General features: G+C 38.3%; 1 protein-coding gene across 4 annotated transcripts in view; it reads right to left on the minus strand.

Annotated features, from left to right (window-relative positions):
- Positions 1–12,129, minus strand: part of LOC148842716 (RAD3-like DNA-binding helicase protein) — a 56,903-nt gene that overhangs the window by 8,540 nt on the left and 36,234 nt on the right. For 3 of the 4 annotated variants that reach the window (XM_088960131.1, XM_088960129.1, XM_088960130.1), the window contains exons 18-22: positions 9,405–9,489; positions 9,217–9,322; positions 2,845–2,912; positions 2,159–2,737; positions 1,214–1,359 (exon numbers count right to left, since the gene is read on the minus strand). In XM_088960131.1, coding sequence (XP_088816257.1) covers positions 1,214–1,359; positions 2,159–2,737; positions 2,845–2,912; positions 9,217–9,322; positions 9,405–9,489 — 984 coding nt within the window. The remainder of the gene's footprint in view (positions 1–1,213; positions 1,360–2,158; positions 2,738–2,844; positions 2,913–9,216; positions 9,323–9,404; positions 9,490–12,129) is intronic. The other variant, XM_088960132.1, reaches the window with a different exon arrangement.

Consider the following 12,129-nt stretch of genomic DNA (forward strand, 5'->3'; position numbering starts at 1 on the left):
TTTGGAGACGGTTTTAGTGAGGTGATTCAGCACATTCAGGATTAGTTGGGTCAACAAACCAAGAAAGGGAGGAGTTGCTATCATTGATTCAAAGTCTCAATTTGCAGTCTTAATCTGTTACTAAAGGATAAGCACTACATGAGAAACTTAGGCCATGTTTGGGAGTGCTTATTTAAAAGAAGTGCTTATTTGGGCCATTAGGCACTTATTGGTATTTGGGAAATAAGCCCGAAATAAGTGCTTATTTTAAAAATAAGGGCTTATTTTATAAGCCCAAATTTCAAGCTTTTTTAAGTGCTTATACAGTAAGCACTTATTCAGTTTTTTTCTTCCAAAATTATCCATAGTTGAATTTTAAAATACCACTTATAAAATTATCCCTGGTTGAACTTTATGAAAGCACTTTTATAAAAGTACTTTTATGAAAACACTTTTAAGAAAGTACTTTTATGAAAGCATTTTTACAAAAGCACTTTTATAAAAGCACTTTTGTGAAAGCACTTTTTTTAAAGTACTTTTACAAAAGCACATTTACAAAAGCAGTTCTATGAAGTACTTTTACAAAAGCACTTTTACGGAGGTACTTTTACAAAATCTTCCCCATTTCTTTCCAGTAAAGAGGTTGATGCTAGTCAATGGCTTCTTTCAATCAGAAAAATCTTCGTAAACATTCCAATAGTGTTTCTGGTAGGGTTTATGTACCAAATGCCACAAAAAAATAAAAATGAAAACTGCATCCATCTAAATATATAATTAATATATACAAAAAAATAGAAAAAAAAGGAAAACGAAACAACAAGTAATCAAAGAGACAATAATTGAAGGATAAGCTAAAGTTTGCATCAAGCATTCATCAATATCCGTTTAACAAGGCAGAACCACTATTAACACCTCTAAGATCAAGATCGCATAAATCGTTGGCTAAATAATAGGCTCCTAATATTATACATAACTTATTTTGCAAGACTCCAAGGACTCCTCAAGGCACTCCCAAAAATGGAATTAGTGGAATCAACCTCTACAAAGAAAGGGACCTAATAGCGTAATCAAAAGATAACATAAATCTGGAGACCTTCGCATTCATTTGAATCTAGGGTTTCAAATTTATCACAAATAAATGCAGTTGGAAACACGATCAATAAGCCAAGCTCAAGAGATTCATTGCCTTGTGCACATTTCACTCCAGGGTTTTAAAGCGCAAGGCAAACATTACCTCTTCAAAAGATGATGCCTCTCTGGAGCTGAGAATAGTCTCACAATTGATTGTAGCACATTACTCATCTTCATCGTTTTCGATTTCAGTGACTTCATAAAACCCACAAATTCCTTATACTCTGCAACAGTAAGTTTTTCTTTGACCTGTAACACATAAAATTAAACCAGGTTCTCTAACTTTAAATCCATTTCTTAGCATGATGGAGTCCCAACTCAATAAAGCGTTGTCCTAACTATTTAAATTTTGACATTAGCTACAAGAAGTAGCTTTGCATGATAAAGGAATACCAAATAAACCACAAAGCAACAAGCCAACAAGTAAAAGTCTTCTTAGTTTCATAAGTACAAGGAAAAATATAGGATCCGGTATGTGAGGCCCAGGCTTAACATTAGGGCCCATTAAATAAATAAGCAACGCTTGGGATTACAATTTAGATAAGAATAGGCTTACACCTGCCCAAAAATTACATCCTGACACATCACCTAGTTGTAGGTAATGCCTTGAGCCTAGATGTTTCAACATGTCTACACTCAAGCAGAATTCAGGCATGGACCACTAACACTGACAGTTAATAGGGCTGGCCAGCCCCATAGAAATATAGGGCCATAAAGTTATGCTTAAGGCTTGGACTGCACTAACAGACCTAGCAGATCAGATCTTTGCTGCAATAACTGAATAACATTATACAAGATAACACATGAATACATTTAACAGAGATGATTTAGTAATTAAAAATATCGGACTTGAAACTTTTTGCAAAAACCATATTAGAAGCATCCAAAACATGTTAATTCCTCTCTCTCTCTCTCCATACCATGATAACAGTGAGTAAAAGCAAAGGGGAAAAGTTATGGTCAGTGAATCAGTTAAGTTATGAAAGGTGCCCAACCAAAAACAATAAAATGAATAAAGCCACTTAATCATTATTTTCAGAAATTTTACCTGAATCAAAAATGCAGAACCTTTCCTCTCCTCATCATCACAACGTACAGGAGTAGGAATGACACCTTCGTTTTGCATGTCTCTGCTACTACTACTGCTACCAATACCAGTTTCTGCCAACCCACATGTAGAAAGCTGTGTTTGCGTCTCTGAATTATTAGTGGAGTAAGTATAGCTTGATATTGCTATTTTAGCATTATGTAAATTCTCAAGGGAAAGAAAGTTCTCAGAATGTCCCATTGCATCAGAATCTATTTCTATTATTTTAGGCTTCTTAGAAGAACAAGGTACAATAAGTTCTGCCATGCTTGATTGCTCATCTTGTGGAGAATTGCAAGTTAAATCTAACACTTCACAGTCTTGATAGTTTGAAGATTTCTTTCCAGAAACCCGCAATCTCTTCTGATTGTAAAGCGGATCTTTTAAATGTTTTATGGTTGAAGGAGAATCATGCTTGTGAGTTAGATTTGAGCGGTTAGCAGGAAGGATTTCTCCCAATTGGCTGCAAGTGTTGCCTCTACTAGCTTCAAGTACAGAAGACAATGGCTTTTCGGAGCAATCTTCATCCACTGAAGTAGTCTATGAATGAAAAATCAAAATAAGAAAGAAAAGTCTCCATTTAGAATGTTACAATCAGGATATATGTTAATGAAAACCATGAGTACTAGACAAAATCCAAATATTACCAAATGAGTAAGAGTTGCCAGTAAACAGCTTTGCTGTGGCCTAGTAATCTTCACCTCTTTAGCATTCCCTATAGAAGAATATTTACTGTTATGTTGCAGCCCACAAGGGTAAACAAAATTGAACAGCAGAAGCACCCTAAGAGGAGGCACGAGATGTTACCTCCCCTTAAAGGTATTTCTGCAACATATATTAAGTGGTTGGAGGATAGGCAGAAATAATGTCCCAATGACCCATCTTCAGTTTGTGGATGATATTATCATTTTCTGTGAGGGGAGAGATCTAAGGAGAGTGAGAAATCTAAAGAATCTTATTATATCCTTTGAGTCTGCTTCTAATCTGACAATCAACTTTAACAGAAGTTGCATGGTTAGAATCAATTTGGAGGATTGGGAGATAGAGGCTTTTTTTTTTTTTTTGAAGAGTAATGAAGAAAATATTTTATTAAAAAATTTAAAGCAGGTACAATCTGTTCAGGTGTCAAGATGACACCCCACTACAACAATACATCAAAACATCAGTCAAGACTGAAATGATTCACATTACAAGCTTGAATCTCAAGAACGTCCTAGAAATTCTCTGCAAAATCTGAAGGACTGATTTACTCGAATTCTTGAAGGGAGAGAGACCAATTTGTGACAAGTTTGCAAACCAAAGCACAATCACTTCAATATTTCCTTTTTTTTTCTTTCAAATAGCTACCTATTTCTTTCCCATCACAGAGACCAGCACACTGCAAAAGAGATGCAGCTCCAAATGATTTTAGCTTTCTTCCTTCCTCTGAATTTTGGCCAAAACAGAGAAGATCTTTGCTGTTGAGGATGGGTGGAGGTAGAAGCTATTACAGGCTGCTTAGAGTGATCCATGTCCTCTTAGCATTTAACCTACCTGGGCCTTCCTCTAGGCGCTAACACAAAAGAAAGTCGATTCTGGTATCCAATTGTGGAAAAGTTTGAAAAGAGGTTGGCAACTTAGAAGAGTTACATTTCATTAGGGGGTAGAATGACCTTGATTAGGGCTGTCTTTTGATTTATTTCCTCTCGGTATTCAGGATACCCTCAAGGGAAGCTAAAAAGTTAAAAAAAAGTGATAGTGAAGAAAGATCATCTTATTAGGTGGGAGATAGTTAGAAGAAGTAAGGAAGAACGGGGATTAGGATTGGATAACTTAGTTCTTAAGAATGAAGCTCTACTAGGGAAGTTGTTATGGAGATGGCCTTTGAAGAGAGAGAGAGAGAGAGAGAGAGAGAGAGAGAGATTGTTGCACAAGGTGGTGATTAGCATTCATGGCTGTCCGGAGAATGGTTGGGATGTTGGAGTATCTCGACGGGCAACTCTTGCAACACCCTTGAAGGCGGATCTTTCCCTAATTCCTCAGTTTGGTCAGGTGGAACCTTCCATCCGATATTAGCTTGTTGTTTAGTCCATCTACCTTTGAGTGGCACACAAAGAGAGGGGAGAATTATGTGGAAGTGCATCAGAGAAGCTATCTTGTGGATTGTTTGGGAAGGAAAGGAACACCAGAATTTTTTCTAAAAAGGAAAGAAGCTTTTTGGAAGTTAAAGATTGTGTTCTGAGTCTTCTTCTAACAAGGGCAATTTGGTGGTTGAAAACTTTAAACCTGTTTGATACCTTTTCCTTTGATGATCTTCGGAGGAGTTTGTTAGTAATGGCTAATGCTTCTACCAAGAAAAACAGATATTTGGTAGAACGGATGCCACTTGGGGAGGAGTTTATTAATCTGAACTTTGATGGGAGTAGCAGAGGTAACCTGGACCTTTGGTTATAGGAGGAGTTCTGATAAATAAAGACAGTAGCATCATCTCTTTATAATCAGGTCCTGTGGGTCTAGGAGACTCTAAGGGCTGAACTGCTTGCTTCTGTACAAGAATTCCAGCTTGCAAACCAGCTAGGGATAGGGCATTTGCTTTTTGAAGGGGACTCTGAAGTGGTGGTAGAGATCTCCTTGAAAAAAAAAATTCAAATGGCTAACTAGGAATACGACAGTTAGAGTCCAAGGGGTAGGCAGATCAGCAAACACAGTGGCTGACTCACCTGCTAAACAGGGGGTCTCTCAGGATTCTTTATTTTGGGACATCATGTAACTTAACTTAACTTCATTTGAATTTGTAACTCTGTGATCAATCCTTAAAGGAAAGGTTGCATCTCATGCCTTTCCTTAGGTTGCCTGTAACTCTTATCTGCTGGATTAATAAAATGTTTACTCATTTGTCGAAAAAAAACATATATTAATAAAAAAGGAAAAAAACAAGGAAATAAAGATAAGTTTATTGGAGAAAAAAGATTTAAAAAGAATGCAGTGTATTGTGAGATAGATCTTGCACCAACTTAACGTTGCTAGTCCAAAACCCATTAAAATCAAGAAACACTTTGTTAGGAGCCTGGTTAATAATTTAATTGATCAAATAAGTAAACCAAAGCTGGTTAAAATTTTAAATCAATTCCATACCAATACCCTATATCAATCAAGAAATTAACCATTCTCTTTGATTTGACCATGGCTTGTCTAGCCTTCTTTAAGATGCTTTTTTTTTAATGGAAACGGTGACTTTCATCAAGGATATCAAATTACATCTTGCACTGTCAACCACCCAGACAAAGAGCGTTGACCCCAAAATGACATCAAGAATTACAGTACAGCTCAAAAGAAGTTTTCCCTAAAGGTCCCCAGTTTTACTAAGCTATCTGCCACAGTTTGCTGATCTCCTTAGCCATTTGAATGTTACTCCAACTTCCCTTGCCAAGCAGATTATTTCCTTTATTTGCTGTCTAAACTTCCATACACCCAACTTCTTTGTTTGCAGCCACCCTATTAACAATTTAGAGTCCCCTTCCACCTCTAAGTTCTGAAACTCCCATTGCTTCACAAATCTCAGGCCTTGTAGTAGAGCCAAAATTTCAGCTCCCATAGAGTCTCCCACTCCTATGGGACTAGAGTATAGTGACACCATTCTGCCCTCGCCATCCCTAAAAAATCCCCCAGCTCCCGAGGGTCCTGGGTTACCCATGGAGCTTCCATCAAAATTTAATTTTACCCTTTGTTGTGCTGCAGGTGTCCAAGAAGGCTGAGGGACAGGCTGTTTGGTTGAAGAGTTTGCCACTGCTGACCATCCCCTTGGTGTATCATCCACTGAAAAGTCTTTAAATAAGTCATTTACTTTCAGCCAATGTATGACTTTAATGGCTACGCAGTCAATAATTTGTTCTGTTGATCTTTGTGCCCCCTGGAATATTCTATTATTCCTTTCTTCCCTTAAGGACCAAAAAATGGCTGCTCTTGTTGCCCTCCACATCACTCTCCCCCTTTTCTTTAATAGTAGGAAGAAGTTTGGGTTGAAAAGACTTGTCACATCTGGGGAGAAGTCCACCTGCAGCCAAATAAGGAAGAAAACCAATTCCACACACAAGAAGCAAAGGGACAAGAAGTAAACAATGTGTAACTGTCTCACCATTTCCCAAACAAAGGCAACAAACATGAGGGGAAAGGCAATGATTTGGCCTTCTTTTTTGTAAATTATCCAGAGTATTAATTTTCTGGAGCACCACCTCCCAACAAAAGGTTCTTATTTTTGGGGGTACAGGACTACACCAGACTTCCTTTGTAGGAAAGGAGCCTCCTGAGTGCGAGGAATGAAGGAGGGCGGAGAAAAAAGAGGCATAGGTATAGGAGCCAAAGGGGGACTCTGACCAGATCCTGCTGTCCTGGCAAGAGAGGTCCAGGAATGCAATATTAAGAAGGGAAATTAACTCATCTACTAAGCCCATTTCATGTTCCCTTAACCCTCTCATTAATCCTAGATCCCAAGAGTTTTCATTAACAAGCATTGAAGAAATCACTTTCCCTTTGTTGAGGGACAAAGAAAAAATAGGTGGAAATCTATCTTGGAGAGGAATGTCCCCAAGCCAGATATCCTCCCAGAAATGAACTTTGTTACCCATACAAGCATCATATCTGACCAGCTAAAGTAAAGACAACAGCAAATTGTGAATTCTTTTCCAAGGAGAAGCCTTTGTTGCCCTAGGATCAAGGACAACATCCCATCCGTTGTTTGCCATGCCATGGATGCTTACAATTACCTTATGCCATAAGTTCTCTTGTTCCAAAGGAAACCTCCATAGCCATTTACCCAACAATGCCAAGTTCCTAAGTTTAATGTTTCCTAACCCTAGGCCTCCACTATCCCTACTCCTTAAAACCACCTCCCACTTTACCAAATGATCTTCTTTTATCCCCTGGCTCCCACAAGAAGTCTCTCATCAATTTCTCTAATTTATTGGCCACTTTTAAGGGGATCCTAAAGGTTGAGAGGTAATAGACTGGCAAATTAGTCAATGTTGACTTTATTAGGGTTATTCTACCCCTTAGAGAAATGTAGTTTCTCTTCCAGCTAGCAAGCCTTTTTGTGAATCTTTCCATTATCGGATCCGAGAAGCTGACAGAAGTTGGGTTGCCCCCCCCCAAGGGTAGACTAAGGTACTGTAGAGGCCACTCACCTACTTCACATCGCAACAAACTAGCTAGGCTTTCAACCTCTCCTCTCTCCTTATTTAACCCTGCTACACAACTTTTGCTCCAATTTACTTTGAGGTTGGAGACCTTTTCAAAAAGGGATACCATCCTTCGTAAACTTATCAATTCCTCCCTTCCTCCTTCGCAAAAAATTAGAATATCATCTGCAAATTGTAAATGGGTAACCACCACATTATTCCCTCCAATTCTCCAACCTCATAGAAAATTGTTGGCATCAGCCCTTGAGATCAAATCACTAAACGCATCTGCTATTAGAGTGAAGAGGAAAGGGGAAAGGGGGTCACCTTGTTGAAGGCCCCTTTTAGCTGGAAAGAAATCTCTGGCAACTCCATTAACCAAAATGGAATAATGACAGGAGGAAACACAACCCCTTATCCATTTGCACAATCTCGCTCCAAAACCTATCAACCTTAATACTTCTAGAAGGAAATCCCAATCAACCAAATCATAGGCTTTCTCCAGGTCCAATTTGCAAACAAGCCCTTTTTCCTTTCTCCGTTTTTTAATCTAGAAGAAAATCACAACCTTGGGTTTACCCGATATCACTTTTAGAATCCATCTATTTTTTCCTGACTTTCCACAGATTCATATTGGCATTTCTCTTACATATCTGTGGTGGAGTAAGAGATCATGAAAGCCCGGATATCTATTCTTTAGGGAAGTTGTGTGCATAGGCAAGCAATGAGTCAATTGATCGTCCATTCCTTTGTTTAAGTTTCAAACAAGCTTTCATAGTTTCATGTCCCTGATTGAATCTAGGTGGAAGCTATTTAATGATCCTTTCCTTTGTTTGCTTCCAATCTTTTATATCCCCCAAACCAAAAAAATACGAGAGGTTATGTAATGGTGAACAAGGAAACTGGATTTGCTCCTCACAAAACCCTCCTCACACCCACCTCACATCACAATGCAGCCACACATCAGGAACATCTCCCGTACTTCTATATTGTCATTCATGGGAATATGTTTCCAATGCACAGCTGGATGTGCTGTGAGGTGGGTGTGAGGAGCAAAGTGAAGTAATTTTTCATATTATTGAAGGATTTGGCATTTTAGTTGATATTTCTTTGAGCAAAGGGAAAAGAGGATCACTTTGCATTGCAGCAGATCTCTTCCGTCACAACAAAAACAACTTTTCTTTTGTTTTCCCCTCTATGACTATTACTAAGAAAAGAAGCTGTGCAACATATTGGAATACTACTATATATGACAAGTCGCCATTTACACTGAATTTCCAACATATTTGTGCCATCATCTCTATCCTTTGGTATCTAAAAATGATAGTATAACAGAAAACCATGCATTCATATTTCCCTTATCCAAGACTTGCAATCTCCCCAACCACCCAGAATATTGCATTTTAGAGAACTTTCCATCATAAAGCATCCCCTTAAGTTGTATTTGCACATACAAACGCCCTAATAAAAGAAAATTACCATTCGTTCAACTTCAACTTGCCACACCTAATAGGCCCAGAGGCACTGATAGAATCTCCCCTTTTTACATATCACAAAGGACCTTCACACTGTTATTTTGCAGAGCTCACCAAGTTTAAATTCTCCCTTTTGCCGAGTTTCTTCCAAGATATTTTAACAACACACTTTGACATCTAAAAATGTTAAAGAGGTTACTTCATCAAACCATGATAAGTACAGCACCATTAAGAATATTAAAAGGCTTATAGATACAGCCATGTAAATCTAGAGACAAGGAATAGACAAAACAACAAAGAAATAATATACATATAGTTGAATGAATGCATGTACGTATGCATGAAAAACGAAAAAAGAAGATTGGTAAAATTCATTGGCTGGATACTCAACCCATGTTTTTGGTTTCTGTCAATTTTAGCTTTGCAAGACTGGATTTGGCTCCATCTCGAAAAAATCGAGTCAATGTGAAAACTACATCCCCAAATTTAGAGAAACACTGCAAGATCATTACTAGAGTAAGTACATTGTTTCATAAAGTGAGGAAAAGCAAAAGGTAAAAGCAAAACTGACAAATGCACCTTGATATGGGGCTGAAGCCAAAGTGACATTTGGCATTGACGACTTTGATGTGCAAACCTGATTACACCTTTGAAAATTAACCAACTAATAACAAAATAAACAAATTGCAGAATGTCAAAATACTAAGGGTGACTACATCAGAAACAAGCACTCAGATGACTCAAAGAGAACAGAAATATGTTTGATTTATGGTATCTCTCCTCCATTTAAGTGCAATGGCAATGTAAAAGATAAAGGGGCAGGTGGGGGAAAGAGGAAATAACAATAATTCAATAAATAACTATTATCTTCAAGAATATTTATAAAATAACAACAATAGTAGTAGTAGAAGCAGTCCTAGTACTAAAAGACCAGTACTATTTAGGCCTGTCAATGATACCCAAAAATCTGCAACCCAATCCAACATCCAATCTGATTATCTCAGATATGGAAGATGTGTTTATGTAATCGAAACAGAATTTGGATTTTGCAATCAGCATGCAATTATAAAAATATTTTCATACATTATATTATATGAACTTATATATATAATAAATTCAGTATGTTATATTTGCATTAATTTATTATATATTGTTGAGTTGGACATAGTTGTTTTTATTCTTATTTTAAGTTATTTAGTTAGGAAGTTGTTGGGCTTTAGGCCCATTAGTTTATGTTTTTAAGTTGTGACTGTTCAGCTACGTTAGTAGCCTCCCTACTAAGGGCAACCTTGTAATATCTCATCCTTTAAGTTAGGTATAAATTATAATGAGGGGTTGGCGGCTAGGGTTAATCTAAGAATCTTGGTTGATTTCCTACTCTTTTCTCCTCCTCTTTTCTTCTCTACTGCTGAAATATTCGTCTTCCTCTTCTTTCCCTTCACAAGGAATTCAACTAAATCTACAATCAGTGGCTTCTACTTGGTATCAGAGCAGGCCGAAGGTTCCTTGAGTTGTTTTCTCATGCAGCCCTAGAATGGCCAAGTGCATGGTGATTTAAGAGGCTGATCGAAGATCTCAGGTAAGCCCAATTTTTGGATTTTTTGGTAGATCTGTTTGCCCTGTAGCTGGTCTAGGGTTTCTATCAAAATCAAGAAAAACTGGAGAAAGGGGAAGAGTCTTGTTTCTGTTGGACTCTTCAATTTTGACCTAGAAAGTGGCGCCCTAATTTTTCAGGGTTCCTTGGAGTTTTCTGCAAGGGGGCGGTCCAAGTCCTGCCTGATTTGGAGACTTCTAGAGAGAGCGGCTGCCTCTTCTCTCTCTTCTCCCATCTTGCAGAAAAGGAATCTTTTGTGAGAAGACAGTCTAGGACACCAGAAAGGTCTTGTTGGTTCCAGAAGTGTTTCATTTGATCTTCTTGCACATTCCAGTTATTTTCTTTACACTTTTTGAGAAGCATGGAGGGTCACAGAGTTGAAAATAAGCCCGGGAGTGAAATGGGACCAGTGGGAGAAAGTGCTAGAGACCTTTTCGGGACTGGGACCATTACTACAGTTAGGTTGGATGGTGCAAATTACTTAGAATGGTCACAATCTACAAAGATGGCAATTGGTGCTCGTGGGAAATTAAGGTATATCACTGGTGAAGAAGTGAAACCCAAAACTAGCAACTCCTGGTGGGTACAGGAGAATAATATGGTGATGACTTGGTTGTGTAATTCCATGTTGCCCCATATAAGTAAAAAAAATTTTATGGGAAAATACATCTAAGGAAATATGGGATGGGGTTGCAGAAACCTATTCACAAAGGGAGAATGTTGCTAGAGCTTATTAGTTGAGAAATCATATTATTTCTACAAGGCAAGGAGATAGACCTGTTGCGGCCTATTTTTTAGCCCTTAAAACCCTGTGGCAAGAGATTGACCATTTAGAGTGTTTGAATTTCTTGTAGGCCTTAATCCTGAGTATGATATTGCATAACAGCATCTTCTTTCCAAGGACAGTGTTACCTTCTCCCAAGTATATGCCTTTGTGTCAAGAGAGGAAAACAGGAGAGATGTGATGATGAAAAATCTTGCTTTTTTATCAGTCTTTCATGGTGAGTACTGCGAAACCTAAACAAAGTGGAGATCGGGGTGGCAGTGAAATCAAGAAAAGATAAAAGAGATTTGATCTGTGACTATTGTAAGAAGCCTAAACACACAAGAGATACTTGCCGGAAGTTTCACCCACATCTTGTGCCGAATAGACTGAAAAATAAGAAGGGAAATGCTCACATGGCAGTTACTGGTGACATTCCGGCCCCTCCTACTACAATTGCTCTAGAGTCTGTTGCGGTTGCTGCAGTAAGAGCCGTGAGAGGTATGGGCAACTTTTGAACCAGCAGAATACAGCCAGTTCCAGTTCAGTAGTAAGCGAACAGCAAGGTACAGGTGGTACTAGTGGAATCCACTCTACTTCCTTTGCTCACACAGGTAGTTCACATGTCACTGCAAATTATGTTTCTACTTCAGGTAAGGAGGGACCTCCTTGGATTATAGATTATGGAGCCTCAGAGCACATGACCCATAGCTCTACTATTTTTGCCTCTTACCAGCTCTGTTCTGGTAGAGATAGGGCCTCCACAGCTGATGGATCCCATGTTCCCATTGTTGGGAAGGGATCTGTCAAGATTAGTGATTCTATTTCTCTTCCCTCTGTCATTCATGTCCCCATATTGAGCACTAATTTGTTATCTGTTAGTAGTTTGATTAAGAACCTAAACTGCTTAGTAATTTTTTCTCCTGGTCATTGTATTTTGCAGGATC

The sequence above is a fragment of the Nelumbo lutea genome, chromosome 8, assembly GCF_056320005.1.
Source record: "Nelumbo lutea isolate HS-2025 chromosome 8, American lotus-T2T, whole genome shotgun sequence".
NCBI lineage: Eukaryota > Viridiplantae > Streptophyta > Magnoliopsida > Proteales > Nelumbonaceae > Nelumbo > Nelumbo lutea.